Source organism: Trachemys scripta, chromosome 10, assembly GCF_013100865.1.
Source record: "Trachemys scripta elegans isolate TJP31775 chromosome 10, CAS_Tse_1.0, whole genome shotgun sequence".
Lineage (NCBI taxonomy): Eukaryota > Metazoa > Chordata > Testudines > Emydidae > Trachemys > Trachemys scripta.
In genome coordinates this window covers 38,730,616-38,753,272 of record NC_048307.1, presented here as the reverse complement: position 1 = coordinate 38,753,272, position 22,657 = coordinate 38,730,616, and the positions used below count along the sequence as shown (strand labels likewise).

General features: G+C 46.7%; 1 protein-coding gene across 29 annotated transcripts in view; it reads right to left on the bottom strand.

Moving 5' to 3' along the window:
- Positions 1 to 753: 753 nt before the first annotated feature.
- The window catches only part of MAPK8IP3 (mitogen-activated protein kinase 8 interacting protein 3), a 174,831-nt gene continuing 152,927 nt past the window's right edge, over positions 754 to 22,657 (bottom strand). For 26 of the 29 annotated variants that reach the window (XM_034782838.1, XM_034782840.1, XM_034782842.1 and 23 more), the window contains 7 exons: positions 19,032 to 19,180; positions 17,889 to 18,060; positions 17,640 to 17,753; positions 14,748 to 14,786; positions 7,717 to 7,896; positions 7,236 to 7,379; positions 754 to 3,817 (listed from right to left, as the gene is read on the bottom strand). In XM_034782838.1, the coding sequence (XP_034638729.1) occupies positions 3,696 to 3,817; positions 7,236 to 7,379; positions 7,717 to 7,896; positions 14,748 to 14,786; positions 17,640 to 17,753; positions 17,889 to 18,060; positions 19,032 to 19,180 (920 nt within the window). In that variant the 3' untranslated portion in view covers positions 754 to 3,695. The remainder of the gene's footprint in view (positions 3,818 to 7,235; positions 7,380 to 7,716; positions 7,897 to 14,747; positions 14,787 to 17,639; positions 17,754 to 17,888; positions 18,061 to 19,031; positions 19,181 to 22,657) is intronic. The other 3 variants (XM_034782851.1, XM_034782869.1, XM_034782868.1) reach the window with 1 other exon arrangement.

Sequence of the window (22,657 nt, the reverse complement as noted above, 5' to 3'; positions counted from 1 at the left end):
CAACCAACATTGGCCATTTTGTCACAAGACCCATGCAATACTGCTTATAATGAAGTAGCCACCATTTGTAAAGACACGAGTCATTTAGGGGGCTAATTACAAGGGAGCATTTGATGCCATTAATTTTAATGGCTGATACTGTATAGTTGGCAAACCATGTATTTGTAGCCTTGTTCACAGGACTCTTAGTTAGTTTATTGCCTTTTTCTCCATTAGGGCACCCAAGTCCCTCAGATTTCAGGATAGAGCTATTAACTTAGACAAGTAAGTGTCTTTTCAAACAACTGAGCAAGCAAGCACGATGCACCCAGCTTCATGGAAGAGTGGCTGCATAGATAGTTGATTTTTGCCAAGACTTCCCATATTGAAAGAGAACCCCGTTAACATGTAGTCCATTTAAACAATTGTTAAGTGTCAGCCCCCTCTGCCACGGTGTCAGCCTCATGACAACATTTGTGGCTTGAATCACTCTATCTGCTGACACTTGCACCATAACAGCTGCGTGTTTCACACATTTGGCACATCACTAATGAAATTGCAAGGAAGCTACTGCTGCAGAGCACCAGCTCTGAAGTTGTGGGGATTGCAAAACTAGCATCCTGCAATTTGACTCACTGAATGACATGCAGTAAAATGTTAAAGCTTGAGAATTTGAGATACTGCCTGAGCAACTGTTACAATAATCAACCCATTGTGATTGTAATCCCAGAAATCCCAGTGTCTGTACACGCAATGAATACATGTTTCCACCGCTGATGTTAACACATTTATTACATACAGAACAGATATGGTTCACTTGTTTGATAGCATAAGGGACAAAGCATGGGAAAGTATTCATACAGCAGTCTCTTTACAGAATGCCATCTTTAGACCAAACTGTGGCGTTTATAGGCCTTAAGACACTTTTTAAAATCCTTTTATAACATACAAGGTACTTTACATACATCACAGTGGAGATATGATAGGGAAGTGTATTTAAGCCAAACAGCTTTCACCTTGCTGCTCTGTAGCCACCGAATGAGGATGATAGGAACATGAAAGCAGTGGCTCTTCACTTAGCTGTCACTGGCCCCTTTCTGAAAGTGTGCTTCTCTTGAAAGAAAATCTGCTTCAAACTGCAAACGAGCCTGCTGAGATAAGGAGGTCTGGAACCTATTTTCTTAAGTAGCCATGAAATTTCAGTGGGAGACAGAGGACCAAGTACCGTCACTTTATAACAGATATAGAACATAAACTGTAACAGGTAAAAATCTCACACCATGTTTCATAATTATCACATGGCATATTCCATGAAACTAAATAATTGGGGTCAATTACATTTAAAAAAAATCAGCTCAAATACTGAAATTTAATTGACACTAATTAACAAAAGTTGAGAATTATTTGCTGTCTAAAGCCCTAAGTGACTTATCCTACCAGAAAGCATTTCTGGAATATGCCACAGCAGAATGAAAGCGTGACTCATTCAGAAATGTCACATGGTCAAACAGGCCTCTCTGGAATCCCTTTACACAGGTACACAGCTGGAGGACTTGATTCAAATCCTCTCCTGACCTCTGTCTCCAGAGAGTAGTACAAGTGCCTATGTAATGTAACACTGATCATAGGCAATGCAACACACCGCCAAGCCTCTGTCTCCCCCTAAATAGGCTGTTGGGGCCTCTGTTCTCTAGATATGTGCTGCTGCCTTCCCAGCGCTGATGTGTGGCTAGTATTTATCTCTCAGCTGTGCATGCATAATCCAAACCCCGACAGCAATGGCAGCATTGCTACTGCTAAAGAGAAAGTAGGGGTCTTTCTTCACTGCCCTGCATTTTGGACTATGGGGGTATGAATAGTAGTGCACTAACTCCCCTGTGTGGATGTTGCAGATATGAAGTAAAAGTTCACGTTAACGCAGTACTCCTCAAACAGGATTACATTAATGCAACTAGGAACCCTTTAGTTCATACCAGCAACATCCACCCAGCGGAGTTGACACTAGCTAGGGGTTCAGGAGACCAGCTCTGCCACAGACTTCCTGTGTGACCTTGAGCAAGTCAGTCTTTCTGTTCTTCAGATCACTATCTGCAAAACCCTTCCCTCCCTCACAGGGTTGATGTGAGGGATAAATCCATTACACATTGTGAGGCATATTACAGTAATGGGGGAAGATAAGTTCTGCAGATAGACATGGGTACACTAGGTCATCTGGGATCTTAAGTACAAAGACACTGACTGAGCCAGGAAACCAGCTAGTGAGGCAGTGCACATGTGCTCAAAGATTTAAAAGGCCAAAAACAGTGAGGAGCCAGGAGGCAAACTGTGGCATCAGGGCTTTTAACCAATGGGTCAGAAGCAGGAGTGAGGTAAAAAAACTTAAGATATGTGCACAGGATGGAGCTAAGATCCCCTTTCCAGCTTGTTATAGACTGATTTAGCTGCAGGAGAGCAGCCATGAAACATATCCTGCCATAGTGATGTGCTAATCCCAAAGTGCCCTCTTGTCTGAGTGCCATGGCTTGGGATACACACACCTGAACTTGCATTCTCACTGGGTTGCTGTTATGTACTGGGAGAAAGTATGACAAAATCAACATCCTGCCTTTTCTTTTCCCCAGCACTCTTCTGTTTTGAGAGCAGAGCATTTCTCCCTGCAGAAAATCAGCACCAGGATGGGAATGCAGCTTCATGAGTCAATAAAACCTCGCTGGGTTAACACAGAAGCCATGTCACCGGCTACATTTTAAAACCAACTATCACTAAACAACAGCTTGTTTCTTGAAATTTTTAAGGCTTGTAAAAATAATGAAACCAAGCATTTTTTACCTCCCCTTCCAAAAATACCACATGGACAAATCAACCAGATCCCAGCAAACTTTCACGGCAGCAGTGTCCAAGCACTCTTTGGCCTGACACCAAACACCTTTTTTGCCTCTGACTCTACCAAGCAAACAGTCCTCCCTGATTTCATGCTCACTCAGCACTATTTAATGTTACGAACTGACCAAAAAATAGAAGCGCAGTAGGGAGGGCTTTCTGTATATAGCATGTGTTCCACACTCTACCCCTTGTCATGAGCCTGTTGGCCCTCTATGGCCAAATAGCTGAAGTGCTTCCTGAAACCTATGTGTTCTCTTCTCTGCAGATTTCTGGTTTAACCTGATGCTGCCTGCTCTCAGATCCTGGGATAAGACTCGGTGCTTGGGGACAATCTATGCAGAAGGGATGGGATGAGAATTCCATCTGGTGAACTGGATAAAGATTTTTTTTGGGCTGTTGTGATTCATTAGCCTCGTTTCACTGGAGGACATGAGGGTGATGCACTGCTTCTCATGCAGGCGGCAGTGAGATAACCTTCCTGACAACCTGGGCCAACCCTTCCAAGACATGCTTCTGTCTCATGCTTCTTGGAGAGAGGTATTTGCACAATTCCCAACTCTCAGCTTCACTCTGAAGATTCTCTGCCTTTTTTCCCCCCTTGTAGACACCAGCTTCAGAAGGAGAACAGTAATCCCACCACTCAAAGCACACAGGGCCCAAAATGAAAGCTGCAAGTTCAGAGGTTAGAATGGGGGTCACCATCCGATGCAGGAGCTGTTGCAGTTGTCTGGGGTTCAGTTGCCAGCAGTAGGTGTAATTCAGGAGTTCTGTATGTACATCTTGGCATTCAGGTGGGAGGAGGGAGAGATATGTTGGCAGGAAAGAAAAGAATTTCACTCAGGGATGTATGAGACTTGCCAGACGATAATATGGCTCCTCTCAGCCTTGGAAAGCACTGGCTTCACTTGGGTGGTATCTTCAGCATTCTCCTCTGTCTCATCATCTTCTCCATCCCCTGTAGAGAGAATACAAACAGTAAAGAGGAAGGGGAAGGGAGATCCAAAGCATTACTGCCCCTCACAAAAGGCTCATGTCACTTAACAAGTATCATGGGCATCACTAACTGAGCTCTTTCATGCCTGAAGGGCAGGTGTAATGATCGGACACTTGTATACAGCAAGCCTGGTTAGGAGGGGGAAAACAGATCTTCATAAAGAGACAAAAACATGGCCCTCCAATATGCCTGATTTCATGTACTGACCCGTCCCTCCACCCCTATGGAGGAGCCCATCCTTATAACAACAGGTATGCTTCAAAACACAACAGTTCAAAGGCTGAAGCACTTGGGCTGTTAGTAGAGGAACCAACTAGGGGCCGTGCTCCTCTTGACCTGCTGCTTACAAACAGGGAAGAATTGGTAGGGGAAGTAGAAGTGGGTGGCAACCTAGGCAGCAGTGACCATGAGGTGGTTGAGTTCAGGATCCTCACAAAAGGGAGAAAGGAGAATAGCAAAATACAGACCCTGGACTTCAGAAAAGCGGACTTTGACTCCCTCAGGGAATTGATGAGCAGGATCCCCTGGGAGGCTAATATGAAGGGGAAAGGAGTCCAGGAGAGCTGGCTGTATTTTAAAGAAGCCTCACTGAGGGTGCAGGAACAAACTATCCCGATGTGCAGAAAGAATAGCAAATATGGCAGGCGACCAGCTTGGCTTAACAGTGAAATTTTCGGTGGGCTTAAACTCAAAAAGGAAGCTTACAAGAAGTGGAAATTTGGACAGATGACTAGGGAGGAGTATAAAAATATTGCTAGCACATGCAGGGGTGTAATCAGGAAGGCCAAGACACAATTGGAGTTGCAGCTAGCAAGGGATGTGAAGGGTAACAAGAAGGGTTTCTACGGGTATGTTAGCAACAAGGTGGTCAGGGAAAGTGTGGGACCCTTGCTGAATGGGGGAGGCAACCTAGTGATAGATGATGTGGAAAAAGCTGAAGTACTCAATGCTTTTTTTGCCTCGGTATTCACAGACAAGGTCAGCTCCCAGACTGCTGCACTGGGCAACACAGTATGGGGAGGAGGTGAGCAGCCCTCAGTGGTGAAAGAATAGGTTGAGGACTATTTAGAAAATCTGGACATGCACAAGTCCACGGGTCCAGATCTAATGCATTGAAGGGTGCTGAGGGAGTTAGCTGATGTGATTGCAGAGCCATTGGCCATTATGTTTGAAAATTTGTGGTGATCTGCGGAGCTCCCAGACGATTGGAAAACGGCAAATATAGTGCCCAAATTTAAAAAAGGGAAGAAAGAGAACCCGGGGAACTACAGACTTCACTTCAGTCCCCGGCAAAATCATGGAGCAGGTCCTCAAGAAATCCATTTTAAAGCACTTGGAGGAGAGGAAGGTGATCAGGAACAGTCAACATGGATTCACCAAGGGCAAATCATGCCTGACCAACCTGATTGTCTTCTATGATGAGATAACCGGCTCTGTGGATATGGGGAAAGCGGTGGATGTGATATATCTTGACTTTAGCAAAGCTTTTGATACAGTCTCCTACAGTATTCTTGCTGGCAAGTTAAAGAAGTATTAATTGGATGAATGGACTATAAGGTAGATAGAAAGCTGGCTAGATCATCGGGCTCAATGGGTAGTGATCAATGGCTCCATGTCTAGTTGGCAGCCAGTATCAAACGGAGTGCCCCGGGGTCAGTCCTGGGGCCAGTTTTGTTCAACATCTTTATTAATGATGTGGATGATGGGATGAATTGCACCCTCAGCAAGTTCGCAGATGACACTAAGCTGGAGGGAGAGGTATCAGAGAATCATAGACTATCAGGGTTGGAAGAGACCTTAGGAGGTCATCTAGTCCAACCCCCTGCTCAAAGCAGGACCAATCCCCAGACAGATTTTTGACCCAGATCCCTAAATGGCACCCTCAAGGATTGAACTCACAACCCTGGGTTTGGCAGGCCAATGCTCAAACCACTGAGCTATCCCTCCCCTACGCTGCAGAGTAGGAATAGGGTCCAGAGTGACGTAGACAAATAGGAGGATTGGGCCAAAAGAAATCTGATGAGGTTCAACAAGGACAAGTGCAGAATCCTGCACTTAGGAAGGAAGAATCCCATGCACTGCTACAGGCTGGGGACTGACTGGCTAAGCAGCAGTTCTGCAGAAAAGGACCTGGGAATTATGGTGGATGAGAAGCTGGATATGAGTCAGCAGTGTGCCCTTGTTGCCAAGAAGGCCAACAGCATATTGGGCTGTATTAGTAGCATTGCCAGCAGATCGAGGGAAGTAATTATTTCCCTCTATTCGGCACTGGTGAGGCCACACCTGGAGTACTGCATCCAGTTTTGGTCCCCCCACCACAGAAGGGATGTGGACAAATTGGAGACAGTTCAGCGGAGGGCAACAAAAATGATTTGGGGGCTGGGGCACATGACTTATGAGGAGAGGCTGAGGGAACTGGTGTTATTTAGTTGGCAGAAGAGAAGAGTGAGGGGGGTTTTGATAGCAGCCTTCAACTATCTGAAGGGGGGTTCCAAAGAGGATGGAGCTAGGCTGTTTTCAGTGGTGGCAGATGACAGAACAAGAAGCAATGGTCTCAAGTTGCAGTGGGGGAAGTCTAGGTTGGATATTAGGAAACACTATTTCACTAGGAAGGTGGTGAAGCACTGGAATGGGTTACCTAGGGAGGTGGTGGAATCTCCATCCTTAGAGGTTTTTAAGGCCCAGCTTGACAAAGCCCTGGCTGGGATGATTTAGTTGGGGATTGGTCCTGCTTTGAGCAGGGGATTGGACTAGATGACCTCCTGAGGTCTCTTCCAACCCTAATATTCTAAGGCTACATCTACACTACAGGGGGGAGTTGATTTAAGATACGCAAATTCAGCTACGTGAATAGCATAGCTGAATTCGACGTATCGCAGCCGACTTACCCCGCTGTGAGGACCGCGGCAAAATCGACCTCCACGGCTTCCTGTCGACGGCGCTTACTCCCACCTCCGCTGGTGGAGTAAGAGCGTCGATTAGGGGATCGATTGTCACGTCCCAACGGGACGCGATAAATCGATCCCCGAGAGGTCGATTTCTACCCGCCGATTCAGGCGGGTAGTGTAGACCTAGCCTTAGATTCTAAAGAATGCTGTAGTATTTTTCTGATAAGGACTCTCTATGGGGATTGATCTGGGGATGGGGGTAGAGACAGCCAGCTGGGACAGATGGGGTGAGGCCAACCATGTGTTCTGGAAAAGGGTGGCTAACAGTAGAGGAAAATGCCAAAGTGCTTCCTCTAAAGCAGGAGACATGACAAGTGGAAATCATTTTCTGAACTCGCTATGTTGCAACACAGTTTCATCTCTAATCCCATTGGCCCATGTTTTACCCACAACCCTTCCCACCTCACCCCTTCCCAAAAGTAGGAGCTCACCAATCCGGAAATCGATGTACCCTTCTCCTCCACTCAGCACCAGGACATTCTTCAGCTTTTGCCCCTCGGTCTCAGTGGCTGCTGTGCTGGGGTTCTCAGAGGGGCTGTCCAACACGCTCCCATTCAGGGTTGCTAGAACGTTACCTGAAAGAGCACAGGGCCTCCTATCAGCACCTCGGCCATACTCCCAGAATGCTCAGCTAAAGGACACAAATGTAGGTGATTGCCCTGCCAATCCAGTCCCTGCTGCTGGGAAACTGGATTTTATTCTAATTCAGACACACAAACCAAAGGACCTTAAAAGAGGTAACTGATCCCTAAAGAGCTAGAAAAGGTGCAGTGTCATCCACAGCATTCTACAGAGGACAGCTCAGGCCTCCCCTGCTGTGGCAAAGCCCACAGATGTCTTAGGGGATAAGACGGCCAAATAGAAGAATGTAAACTCAAGAATCCTCATGAGGCGGTGCCTTGGTCACCTTACCAGGAACAGAGACAAAGAACTTGACTGCATCACGGTGGCCATGGAAACAGAGCTGTGCCTGAGCCATGGAGCAGTAGGGGATGAAACTGCTGGCAGATTTGTCACTGCTGTCATCACCGTACACGTGAATGATTCCGCCAGGGCGATTCCCCTCTCCTGATGTTGGGGAGGTCTTATTGGCTGAAGACAGGGAGAAGAAAAACCCAAGTAGTAGCTTTGTTCCCATTTATATACCATCAGTCAGAGTGAGAAGTATGTAAGAAAAACACAAACCACGAGTCACATAGGTAAAGCTTTAAAGGTGCAGATGTCCATTAAAGGTCCTGTTTAATGCCATCATCCCGTGCACCATGGTGGAGACCCTACTAGATTATCTAGGCCCTCTCTCTACTGGCAGAAAAGGTAGTCACATCCACTGTTGCTAATAAACTGTACTTCTCATAAAAGGGGTACTTAGGTAATAGGGAAATGCTCCTCCCTGGGGGTTGGTTGGAAGAGTAATCCCAGCCCTACACATGCTGGAATGAGGATGTCCAGGGAATCTCAGTAAAGGCCTTCTAGAGCTACAATATCCATTCTTCTGAACTCAGGCTGGCTGAGTCAGTGTCTGCAGAGTCAGAGCAAGAGCCTTCTGTCCCAGTGACCTGTCATGGTACTTAGATGGTACAGTTTGCTGTCCTGATGAAAGGGTTAGGATTCTTGGCCTTCATGCACCTGGAAAGTAGTGGCCGTTTCCCAGGTTGGTGAAGTTGCTCAGTTTCAAAGTCAAATCAAGGACTCATGCTAATCTGTCAGTGCTCAGGCTGGCAATACAGCCTCCACAGCGTTAGGGAAGGCACTCTCGATCCCAATAGAATTTGGGCTCATCGAGTCTAATGGAGCAGAGTTCCTTTCCTAATCCAAGGAGAATTCTGCCACCAGCCTAAGCCCTCATACCATGAGTTCAACTATCTGGCCACGCAAGAACTCCTCAGAGATTCTGACCATCCTCAGCTCCCATGGACTTCAATGGGAGGTAAGGATGTTCAGCAGCTTGCAGGATCAGGCTCTGAAGAGGTGAACACCCTTTCACCAGTGAAAACAGACTAGAACTCAGTACTCAAGGAGGGAGACTCCTTCCCCCGCATGCATACCCAGGCCAGTAGAAATTATAGAAATACAGGACCAGAAGGGACCACAATACGTTATCTAGTTCAGTTCGCTGCACTGACGCAGGACTAAGTATTATCTAGACCACCGCTGACAGGCGTTTGTCTAACCTGCTCTTGTCTAACATCTCCAATGACGGAGACTCCACAACCTCCCTAGGCAATTTATTCCAGTGCTTAACCACCCTGACAGTTAGGCAGTTTTTCCAAATGTCTAATCTAAATCTCCCTGTGATGTTATCTGGTTAAAATATGACCATGTAGATCATTGTTGCTACCACTGTTATATAATTGCAACAAATCTTATACAAAGTGTGTCAAGTAAGGTGTCAACAGAAAGGGATGATTTACTGAATATGATTATGTTGTGTATGCATGTATCATTTTTGTATCTGAAGTTATAAATATTAACTATGTACCTCCATTTTAAATGTTTGCTCATGTGGAAACACCAACACGGTGTTTAACCAGCACCTTGTGAAAGGACTATTCGAGTTAAATGGCTCATCAAGGGGCACTTAACTCACAATGGACCATGGGAGACGCCTATCTACACTTAATGGACTTTCCTGTGACCGTTCTATCTAGAGTATAAGTAATGGCTTCTGCTGTGACTAAGCAAAGCATGCATGGACCATGTGGCTTGCCTATGTGTCTCCAAAACACCATCTTGTTACATGTAATTTTCCTCAGTGAGAACAATGGGTTTCCCTTCAATTGGCAGAAAATATAAAAGGCCCTGGAAACATCTCCATTTTGCCTCTTTCCTGTTCAAACCTCTGGACTATGAACTTATACTAATGGGAGCATTCTAGTTAAGAGACTGAGGACCTTCCAATGATTTGGAAGCAACCAGAGACTTAACAAGCCAGCAGTTTATTCCATCACTGCTACAAGACTGATCCAAGAACTTTGCAATTATTGATTTGATTCCTTTAACTAATTTTAACTCTCACCTTTTGTGACAAAGTGGGGTTTATTCATCTTATGTTGCATGTGAGTCTTACTGTCCTATACTAATATTGTGCATGCCTCAGTTTCCCTGTGTACTGCACCAATGCTTAGGTGATGGGAATTGGGTGTGAGATTTTCGCTGAGGCCCTCGGGGCAGTTGAGGCTGCCCAGCTGTCTGCACGTAGGCGATGACTGAACCAGGAGGGGAATGTGACCAGGTGACACCTTTTGCCCGGGAAGCAGGACAGACCAGGAGGAGAAGCAATGGGTGTGTCAGGGGTCGGGTCACTGGAAGCTGGGAAGTCTGCTGTGGGGGACTAGAAGAGGGGAGTCCAGGGCATCTGGCTCAGGATTCCCCCAAGATGTACTTGGCTGAAAGTCACTGATTTCTGTGATAACAAGTTCTGTTCTACACTGTGTTCCTGTTGACTAATAAAACTTCTGTTTTATGCTGACTGAGAGTCACGTCTGACTGCAGAGTTGGGGTACAGGGCCCTCTGGCTTCCCCAGATGTGCGGACTCGCTGCGGGAAGTGCATGGTGTGGGAAGGGATGCTGAATGCTTTGAGGTGAGACCCAGGAAGGATGAAGCTGTGTAAGCTTCTTGCCCTGGTGACAGTGTGCTCAGAGAGAGGAGGCATGCTACACCAGAGTCCTGACTGGCCTCAAAAGGAATAGTTCCAGAGCATCGCCCAGAGACTCCATGACACCTTTCTTTTTATAAATAAACCTTTATATTTTAGTTACTAAAGGACAACAGCCTGATTATTGGGTGGGATCTCAGTTGTATATTGACATGGGTATGTGGCTGGTGCTTTGGGATCAGAAGAATCTTTTTGTTTGATGAAATTGGTTTTAAATAACCACTCATCATTAAGTCTAGTGTTTTTGGTGGTGATACAAGGATTGACATGCCTAAGGAGACTGCTTTTCTGACTTCTTGTTAGCCAGTGTGATGAAACAGAAGTTTACGTTTGTTGCTCGTTTGCTATATCCTATGGGAGAATAACCAGCAGTTTTGGGGTGTGCCTGCCCTATTTCTCAGCAGCTTGTCCTGAATTTGGTATTCTCAGTTGTGACCCACAGAGGCACGGTTACATGCCCTTGCTGCAACTTAAGCTTCTTGTCCTGTTGTCAGTGGTTAAAGAGAAGAATTTATCATCCTTCTCTTTGTAACAACTTTTTCTGTGCTTGAAGACTGTTCTCATGTCCCCCCCACCCCAGTCTTCTCTTCTCCAAACTAAACAAACCAATTTTTTTTCAATCTTTCCTCACAGGTCATGTTTTCTAGACCTTTAATCAATTTTGTTGCTCTGCTTTGGACTTTCTCCAATTTGTTCACATCTTTCCTGAAATGTGGTGCCCAGAACTGGACACCATACTCCAGCTGAGACCTTATCAGCACAGAGTAGAGCAGAAGACTGACTTCTTATGTCCTGCTAATACATCCCAGAATGATGTTTGCTTTTTTTGTAAGTGTTACACTGACCACTCATATTTCATTTGTGATCCACTATGACCCCCAGATCCTTTTCTGCAGTTCTCCTTCCTAGACAGTCATTTACCATTTTATATGTAGAGTACTCTGCATTTGTCCTTACTGAATTTCATTCTGTTTTTTTTCAGACCTTTTTCCAGTTTGTCAAGATCATTTTCATTTCTAATCTTGTCCTTGCAACCACTCCCAGCTTGGTATCATCCGCAAACCTTGTAAGTGTATTCTCTATGCCATTATGCAAATCATTTATGAAAATATTGACTAGAACTGGAGGAGGACAAATCCCTGAGGGACACCACTCAATATGCCCTTCCAGCTTGACTGTGAACCATTGATAACTACTCTCACTGTATAGAGTACCATTTTCCAACCAGTAGTACATCCACCTTATAGCAGTTCATCTAGGCTATATTTCCCTATGAGACAGGTCATGTGAGACCGCGTCAAAAGATTTACTAAAGTCACAATATATCACATCTACTGCTTCCCCCTATCCACAAGGCTTATAACCCTGTCAAAGAAGGTTATCAGGTTGGTTTGACATGATGTGTTCTTGACAAATCTATGTTGACTGTTACTTATTGCCTTATTATCTTCTAGGTGCTTACAAATGGATTGTTTGATTATTTGCCCCGTTATCTTTCTGGGTACAGAAGTTAAGCTGACTGGTCTATAATTCTCTGGGTTGTCCTTAGTCCCCTTTTTATAGACAGGTACTATATTTGTACTTTTCTAGTCCTCTGGGATCTCTCCAGTCCTCCATGAGTTCTCAAAGATAATCGCTAATGGCTCAGAGATCTCTTCTGCCAGTTCTTTAAGTATTCTAGGATGTATTTCGTCAGGCCTTGCTGACTTAAAGACATCTAAGTTGGCCAAGTAATTCTTAACTTATTTCCCTAGTTTAGCCTCAGATCCTAGGCCATTTACACTGATGTTCACTATGCTGGTCGTCCAATCACTGCTAACCTTTTTGGTGAAAGCTGAAACAAAAAAGGCATTTAACACTTCAGCCATTGCTGCATTTTCTATTATTGTCTTTTCCTCCTCATTGACTAATGGGCCAACCCTGTTCTTGGTCTTCCTCTTTCTTCTAATGTATTTGTAAAATGTTTTCTTGTTAAGATTAAACTATCTAGGGTCATAAAGGATACTGTCATAGAATCATAGAATATCAGGGTTGGAAGGGACCTCAGGAGGTCATCTAGTCCAAGCCCCTGCTCAAAGCAGGGCCAATCCCCAGACAGATTTTTGCCCCAAATCCCTAAATGGCCCCCTCAAGAATTGAACTCACAACCCTGAGTTTTGGAGGCCAATGCTCAAACCACTGAGCTATCCCTCCCCCCACTGTAGTGACTCCAAAGCTTCCATTTGTGATCAGTCACTTGGAAGAACTAAAACATAATACTTAGTCCTACCATGAGTGCAGGGGACTGGACTGAATGACTTCTCAAGGTCCATTCCTGTCCTACGATTCTATCATAAGGTGGTTGCTATACAACCCTGCTACCACAGGGACCTATTGTTTCAATAGAGTTATATATTTTGGGCGGAGTTCTATTTCAGTTATTAAATGATGCAGAAATAATCCTGAAATCAGAGAAGATGTACAGCTAGCAGGCTCAAGCCAAAGTGCTGAGACCATGTGCAAATATATTTGGAGGGAAGACTGAATGCTGGTCAAAAAGAGAGACCATAACAGTAAGGACTTTCTGCATCTTTGTGATTTGGTTTGCTATGAGCAGGTACAATTGGCTGGCATCTAATTTTCCTCTAAGCTGTGCGGCCACCTATTAAGTTCCGAGCAGCACTCAGGGCTGCAGCAGGGAGAGGGCGCCCCATCCCACTGACCCCAGTGCAGACCTGCCGCGGCGGGAAGAGGCGCCCCTCCCCACCAGCCCCAGTGCAGAGCTGCTGCCGTGGGGAGAGGTGCCCCTCCCCCTGACCCCAGCATGGACCTGCCCTGGACTTGCTGTGGCCGGGGGAGAGGCGCCCCTCCTCCGGCCCAAACACAGACCTGCCCCAGCCAGGGGAGAGGAGCCCTTCCCTCGGCCTGTCCCAGGCCTGCCGGAGCTGTTGCAGCCGGGGAGAGGTGCCTCTAGACCTGGCCCCGAGCTGCTGCAGCAAGAGAGAGCTGGGGGGGAGTCCTCTCTCCCCACCGCAGCCCTTGGGCAGCATGCACCCCAAACTCCTTATCTCTGGCCCCACCCCAGAGCCCACACCCTCCTATCTGCCCCAGCCCTGAGAACCCTCCCGAACCCCATCATCCCCAGCCCCACCCCAGAGCCCTCATCCCCCTCCAAACCCCAATCCTCTGCCCCAGTCCTGAGCTCCTCATCCATGGACCCACCCTAGAGCCCACAGCCCAAGCCAGAGACCTCACCCCCTGCGCCCAACCCTCTGCCCCAGCCCTGAACCCTCTGCCACACGCCGAACCCCTTGGCCACACCCCCACCACATGAATTTTGTTGTGTGCACCAATATGAAGGTGATGTGTAACACATCACCTCCATATTGGTGCACATAAAATTTATTCTACACATGGGCATAAAAAATTAGAGGGAACACTGGCTGGCATCATTTGATTGTTACATAGGACCAGTCCTATCAGGCAATTAATCCTTTTAGCCCAATATTCTGTCTCTAGCAATGGCCAGTATCTAATGCTTCAATGGGAGGAATGATCCTGGGTAATCGTGCTATGCTTTAGGGAGAAAAAATTCCTTCCTGACTCCTGCAGATGGTCATCTTAAGCCTTGAACCATGAACTTTCGATTTTTTCAGGATCACTGGCTTAATTTGCATACATTCAAATGATTTTTAATGCTTTTAAACAGGGCTTTGGAGTGGAGCCTGGAGCTGGAGCGCAGAGCAGCTCTGGAGCAGTGGAGCTGCAGGTTTTTGCCTGGAGCTGGAGTGGAGCCGGAGCACAGCTCCAAAGCCCTGCTTTTAGAAGTCCTGCTCAATTATTTCTGGCTATGAGGTCCCACAGTGGCAAAGGCCACAATTGCTTTGGAAAATTAAGGAGCTCAGAGAAAATCTTGCAAGACAGAGTGGATAGTCTATCCTTGTCTGCCTGGGAACATGGGCTAAGCAGATCCTTACTGCTAGGGTTACAAAGTAAACAGTTTGGTTAATCTGAGCCACCCAAACAATGAAACTAATTGGAGAGATTAAAGTACTCAATTTCACAATAAAACAAATGGGATGGCTACCAAGAAGGGTTCAAATGTTCTCAGCCCCAGGGGAATGAGGCTATTTATATTATCTCTGGTCTCTTCTCAGTGATTGCAACTTAAAATGGGAGAGGTGAACAGATAAATGGATGAAGAGAAGTGAATGGATGGACGAAGGGGTGAGAAAATGACTGGGAAGGTCGATGGGTAGACAAGGAATGACATCTGAAATCTAGAAGGAAGACGGTGTTGGACTTACCCCGGAGCCCAAGGAGTTGGCCTCGGTGGAGGACTACGGCTAGGCACAGGCAAGAAGTGGAAAAACAGAGGGACATGGGAACAAACAGGCAGGTGAGGAGAGAAGAAAAAGGCAATTATTGGGAGAAACTGCAGGAAGGAGAATCTAGAGAACTTTTAAATCTAGAGAAAGCACCAATGGATGCTATAGATTCAGATTTCAGAGTAGCAGCTGTGTTAGTCTGTATCCGCAAAAAGAACAGGAGTACTTGTGGCACCTTAGAGACTAACAAATTTATTAGAGCATAAGCTTTCGTGGACTACAGCCCACTTCTTCGGATGCATACAGAGTGGAATATTCCACTCATACAGAAGTGGGCTGTAGTCCACGAAAGCTTATGCTCTAATAAATTTGTTAGTGTCTAAGGTGCCACAAGTACTCCTGTTCTTTTTATAGATTCAGAGTTACTTTGTAAGAAAACACTGCTCTTACTCTCCTCTTTCTTAACTGAAAAGAACACGCTGCAGCATCAGGGAGTGGACAGAAAAATTCAGCTTCATAGTGAAATCTTAATGCATTTTCAAAATCACATTTCTCCACAAGTATCAGAGACTAGTGGAATTTGCTTACAATATGAATTGACTTGAACTCACAGTTATGACAGCATCCCCAAGAAGGGATAGGCCTTACGATATGGGCTCAGAACTGGGATTCTGAGGTTATGATACACAGAGAGTTGGATTTAATGACTGATTCACTGACGACTAGCGTCAGTGCTACTGGTGTCAATAGCAGCAGGAGTGGACAATTCCAATGCAGGAGGACTACGTGAATTTGCTGCTCCTTCTATAAAACAGATATGCTCTATCCAGCATTCCTTTATCTGCCAGCACCATGGGAAGAAGAGGGAGCAGTCCTATTCTGACTGCAAATTCTGGTACATTCAAAGTCCACTTAGGAGCAAACTTTCCACAATGGAAAGTGGATTGGCAGGTAAAGAGTAGCATTACTGAATGTTTAAAACTAGTGCCTCCTCCTCCCCAGCTCTAGAGTTTTGCCTGTTAGCACTTGCTGGGTCTCCTCATTTTACGGGATAGAGTTGGCTTAAGATACTGATTTTTACTGGACTAAGTCTCTGATTTGATTTAATGAACCTTCCGCATCCTCAGCCTTGGGAGATGCTGTAGTGGGAGAAGTTCAGCTATCTACAGCATCATGAAATGCCTACTGAAACGATCTCTCAGAAGTTTTCTTTTTCTGTAGCCCTCTTCCAGAAACAGGCTGCATCTTCCATTGATGCATTCTCTGTGATGCTCTCAATGTTTTCAGAATCAGTCAACAGTTGCCAGCCACATTAAAGTCATGCTCAACAGCAGCCTTTGTATAGATGGAGCCAACGTCTGCTCCTCAGGGGAGGAAACAGCTTCAACTGGACTGCAAGGGCCAGCAACAAAATGTCCATTTGATCTTTACATGGGGCAAATTAACATCTAGTGAATTCTTAATTCCATAACTAGGGTGATGTCAGACCTGATCCAGGGCTCCCCAATCAGATTAGGCAAAATGAGGAACCTCAAACAACATCACTACAAGTGAACACTGCAGATGACATTTCAGAATTTCCCTAATTCTATGGGGTTTGCCTATTTCTCTCAGTCCTTCCCAGCAGAATAGAATATACCTCAATAGAAAGATCAATCCACAAACCAAGCCACTCTAGAACACAGGAATTGCCAAATGGGCTCAGATAGTCCAAACAGTGACCAGCATTAGATGTTTCAGAGGGAGATGCAAGAAACTGCCACAACATCAGGTGCATGCAGAATAATTTTGTTGCCATGAAGAGTTCATACTAATCCCTACTGGTTAGATATTGGCTTAAACCCTGAAGCATGAGCATTTACACCCCTTCCAAAACTTTTTTGCATTAACTGTGGTAACTCTAGATACTCCAAATACCCAGATAAGTGTCCAGCCCCTTTTAGAATTTTGTTAAATTCTTAGCCTCAACAATACCCTGGAGCAGTGAGTTCAACAGTTTATTTACAAGTTGTGAAAAAATCTTGTATTGGTTTTGAATTTCCCTCCTTTCAATTTCATTGACTGTCCCTTGTGCATGTGCTACGAGACAGGGAGGAACAGATTTCTCTACACCCTTCATTATTTTATATACTTCTATCATGCCCCCTCTTATTCAGCTCCTTCCTAAGGTAACAATCCCAATTTTTTCAATCTCTTTTCATAGGAGAGTTTTTCCAACCCTTGATCATTCCTGTTGCCCTTCTCTGAGCCCCCTCTAGTTCTGCAATATCCTTTTTGAGATGGGGTGACCAGGACTGCACACAGTTTTCCAGACAAGGTTGCACCATTGATTTATATAAAAGTATTATAATATCCTCCATATTATTCACCATGCCATTCTTTATCATTCCTGTCGCCCATCTCTGAACCCTCTCTAATTCTGTAATATCCATTTTGAGTTAGGATGATCAGTAATGCACATAATATTCTAGGTGAGGATGTCCCACCGATTTATATAATGGCGTTGTACATTTTTCTGCATTATTCTACAGCCTGTTCCTTATGCATTCTAACATCCTGTTAGCTTTTTTGACCGCAGCAGCACATTGAGATGAGGTCTTCACTGAGCTGTCCATAACGATGTCCTAGAATGCTCTAGACTGAGGCATGCATTTCCGTAACATGGTGCAAAACCAAACTAAGCTATCTTCATTGCCAGTCTCTTCCCTGAACACTGCTATGACCAGAATTCCAGTTGTGGCACCAAGGTGCACAGGATCAGGGTGGAGATACATTAGTCTGCCAGAGCCACTCCTTCCTAGCACAATTAGCAAATAAAGGCATTGCAAACATCAAGGAAACACAGAAGAATGTCTGATGAACATCACCTACTCTCAGTCAGTGGGATGGAGATGACGACACCATTCCCTGTCCCAACCCAGAGGCGGTTGCCGGCGATAAGTAGGGCTGTGATTCGCACAAATGAGAAGCCCAGCTTTCCAGTGCCTGCCAAGCATGAGTGAGAATTGCAGAATCAGTGAATACAGTATCACTTGGAACAATGCCGCCTAACAAACACTGATGCTCCGTGCTCACAAGAATAACAAACAGGCTATTTCCTGACTGGCACTGCCTTCTCACCTAGCATCTTGCTGACATACGGCTCTATGTCCACATCCTGGAGGTGTTGATGGGTGTGGGCATGATACAGCCTCAGTGTGGAGTCCAGGCGGATGGAAACCCACACCCCATCTCCAATCCATGCCAGCTGCCGGACCTGACTCTCCCGGCGTGGGTGGGCATCAAAGGATTTCTGAAAGGCCACATAGGGGAGCAGCGTGAGTTCATTCCTGGGCTGGGGGCACTCATTAGCTTTCAAGACTCCTGGGTCAGAAGCATAAACTAAGGAGAAAGCTCCGAAACCTCCACTACAGTATGCAGAAGCTCCTCAAATCAACTGTGTGATTGGTCAGCCTGTTCCTCTGGTTTCCTCTCCCTAGAGAGAATTGTTACAGTCTTAGATATTCTAATAGACTGCTTTGGAACTGGGACATTAATGAAATGGCTCATGCCAAAGAGTGAAATTAAATGAAACTATTTTGCCTTACTCAGGGTACTTTCCAAACAATGCAACAGGAATCTCCCAGCACTTCTCAGTCAAGTTTTTAAAAGCACAAGGATGAGGATCTTGCTGGGGGTGAGTGAGGTGAATTTACTGGTTGTGGATTTACTGTTTATATTCCTCCCCCTTTTATACCAATTGCATCCTACAGGCATTGTTACTCCTGTTACATTATAACAAATCACAATTTCAACAAGATGGGTTTTAAACTAGCATCTTGCTCTTCAATTAAGTGGAAGCCCCACAACTTGCTACCCGCACCTGCCCATTTTGCAGTCATATACTGCCTGCAGCCAAGCACGAGTCTGATTTCCTACCAAGTGAGACATACTAGGGACAGGTACAGATGCCCAGTCCAGCCTCATCAGTTAAATGAGAGGAAGTGCTAAATTGAGATGTGATCTGAAAATTCCATACAGGGAGGAATGAGGGAGTGTGTCAGGAGTGCTATTCTGGCAGATTTCCAGAGTAACATGACCTCCAATTACAGTTCTTGCCCAACCAACATGGAGTAAGCAATGAGGATACAAAAGCTCTGCATTCCCTCACTCCCCTGCAAAAGAGCAGCTAGAAAAACAAATACACCAGGAGCCAGCAACCTATCTTTACTCTCACTTTCACATACACACATGCGCATGCACATGCACACACAGTCTCCTCACCTCAATCTGCATTGTCTTGGGCTGGATGACATGGACTTTGTTCTTATAGCCGCACCAGACTCTATCATACACAACAGCCATGCAGCGGATGGAATGGTGGGTGTGACCCAGGTCCATCAGGTGATAGTTGCTGAGATCCCACTGACCATCTAGGGAAAAGAAAAGACATTAGAAGGGATGTTGTATATTTCATCAGATGTTATGCACAACACTCATTTTCTTTTCCATTTAATTCTGGGACTGTCTCATACTTTCCTGTACATGAAAGCTGTGTTAGTTATTTAAAATGCAGCCATAGGTAATCAATACTCTTAGTTTTCTGAGTATTCACAGAGGAGCACAAGACTGGCCAAGAACCCTCAAGAATAAATTATTCAGAAATACAATTCATACCAACAGAACAAGATAAAACACAGGAGAGAAGTCCTAACACATAACTATCATAACCTGAAGACTACAGAAAAAGACGGTTACTCACCGTTGTAACTGTTGTTCTTCGAGATGTGTTGCTCATATCCATTCCATTAGGTGTGCGCGCGCCGCGTGCACGATCGTCGGAAGATTTTCTACCCTAGCAACACCGGCGGGTCGGCTGTGGAGCCCCCTAGAGTGGCGCCTTCATGGCGCTGAATATATACCCCAGCCGACCCGGCGCCCCCTCAGTTCCTTCTTGCCGGCTACTCCGACAGTGGGGACGGGGGGCGGGTTTGGAATGGATATGAGCAACACATCTCGAAGAACAACAGTTACAACGGTGAGTAACCGTCTTTTCTTCTTCGAGTGCTTGCTCATATCCATTCCATTAGGTGACTCCCAAGCCCAACTTAGGTGGTGGGGTCGGAGTGAGACATTGCTGTGTGCAAAACCGCTGATCCGAAGGCAGCATCGTCCCTGGACTGCTGCACTAGTGCATAGTGAGCTGTAAACGTGTGGACTGATGACCAAACCGCCGCTCTACAAATGTCCTGGATCGGAACATGTGCCAGGAAAGCAGTCGAGGAGGCTTGGGCCCTCGTGGAGTGAGCGGTGAGGTGCGGTGCTGAGACACCTGCCAGGTCATAGCAAGTCCGGATGCAAGACGTAATCCAGGAGGATAGGCGTTGTGAGGAGACCGGTGAGCCTTTCATTCGGTCGGCCACTGCAACGAAGAGTTGCGTCGTCTTTCTAAAGTGCTTTGTGCGGTCAATATAGAAGGCCAGGGCCCTTCTTACGTCCAGGGAATGCAAACGTTGATCCTGGCGAGTGGCATGTGGTTTGGGATAAAAGACCGGGAGAAATATGTCCTGGTTGATATGAAATGGAGAAACCACCTTAGGGAGAAAGGCAGGATGTGGACGAAGCTGCATTTTATCCTTATGGAAAACTGTATAAGGGGGCTCGGATGTAAGTGCCCTGAGTTCAGAAACTCGCCTTGCTGAGGTGATGGCTACGAGGAAGGCTGTCTTCCAGGACAGGTACAAAAGTGAACAGGTGGCTAGTGGTTCGAATGGAGGACCTGTGAGTTTGGAGAGGACCAGATTAAGGTCCCACGTCGGGACGGGCTGACGCTGTTGTGGGTACGTCCGGTCTAAGCCCTTGAGGAATCTAACGACCATCGGGTTAGAGAATACCGAGGACGCGAGTTCCCCGGGGTGAAAGGCTGATATAGCAGCCAGGTGAACTCTGATTGAAGATATCGCCAACCCTTGCAGTTTTAGGGAGAGGAGATATTCCAATATGAGAGGAATGGGTGCCTGCAACGGGGACGTGGCTCGTTGTTCGCACCAACAGGAGAACCGCTTCCACTTGGCCAGGTACGTGGTGCGTGTTGAGGGCTTCCTACTGCTCAGCAGAATCTGTTGGACAGAGTGCGAGCATTGCTGCTCTGCCTGGGTGAACCATGGAGCAACCACGCTGTGAGGTGGAGTGATTGCAGGTCGGGGTGACGCAGCCGACCGTGGTCCTGAGATATGAGATCCGGACATAATGGAAGCGGGATCGGTGTCTGAACCGAGAGTTCCAACAGTGTGGTGTACCAATGTTGTCTCGGCCACGCTGGAGCGATCAGAATTACCTGTGCCTGGTCTCTGCGCAATTTGAGCAGTACCTTGTGGACCAGAGGAAACGGAGGGAAGGCATAAAACAGGTGGTCTTTCCAGGGAAGGAGAAACGCATCCGAGAGGGAGCCCGGAGCTCGACCTTGTAGGGAGCAGAACACGTGGCACTTCCTGTTGTCTCGAGATGCAAACAGGTCTATCTGGGGAAACCCCCACCTCTGGAAGATGGAATGTATGATGTCCGGACGGATAGACCACTCGTGCGTTTGGAAGGACCTGCTGAGTCGGTCCGCTAGAGTGTTCTGGACTCCGGGGAGGAACGATGCCGTGAGATGGATTGAGTGGGCGATGCAGAAGTCCCACAGGCGAATGGCCTCTTGGCATAGAATTGACGAACGTGCTCCTCCTTGCTTGTTGATGTAAAACATGGCCGTGGTGTTGTCGATGAGAACTAACACACAGCGGCCACGTAGGAGATTGAGGAATGCCTGGCACGCCAGGCGCACCGCCATCAGTTCCCGAACATTGATGTGCAGGGCTAACTGGGATGCAGTCCACAGGCCTTGGGTATGGTGTTCGTTGAGATGGGCGCCCCAACCCAGAGATGACGCGTCTGTGACCAGGTGCAGAGAGGGTTGTGGGGCGTGAAATGGCATCCCCTCGCAAACCACATTGTGATCTAGCCACCAGGTGAGGGAGGTCAGGATCAAGTTCGGGACTGTGACCACCATGTTCAGGCTGTCCCGATGTGGGCGGTATATTGATGACACCCAGGTCTGGAGTGGGCGAAGCCGAAGTCTGGCATGCCTGGTTACGTACGTGCAGGAAGCCATGTGACCCAGCAGGGCAAGGCACGACCTCACCGTGGTAGTTGGGAAGGCCTTGAGCCCTTGAATGAGGTTCGTGATGGTGCCAAAGTGGTTGTCTGGCAGGATGGCTTGTGCACGTCTGGAGTCTAGAACTGCGCCGATGAATTCTATTCTCTGGGTAGGTTCTAGAGTGGATTTGTCTTTGTTGAGTAGGATGCCCAACTCGTTGAATATGTGCACTATTCTGTGGACGTGAGCTTGAACCTGCTCCTTGGTGCGACCGCGCACCAGCCAGTCGTCTAGGTACGGGAACACCTGTATCCCTTGCCGACGAAGGTACGCTGCCACGACAGCCATACATTTCGTGAACACTCTTGGGGCCGAGGATAGGCCGAAGGGAAGGACTGCAAATTGGTAGTGCACCGTGTTTACCACGAATCGCAGGAAGCGTCTGTGAGGTGGGTAAATTGAGATGTGAAAGTATGCGTCTTTCATGTCGAGGGCGGCGAACCAGTCTCCAGGATCGAGGGAAGGGATAATGGCCCCCAAAGAGACCATGCGGAACTTCAACTTTACTACGAATTTGTTGAGTCCGCGCAAGTCCAAGATGGGCCGCAGACCTCCTTTGGACTTGGGGATCAGGAAATAACGGGAGTAAAATCCCCTGCCCTTTAACTCTATCGGAACCTCCTCTATGGCCCCCATGGCCAGGAGCGTAGAAACCTCCTGTATAAGAAGTTGCTCGTGAGAAGGGTCCCTGAAGAGGGACGGGGAGGGGGGG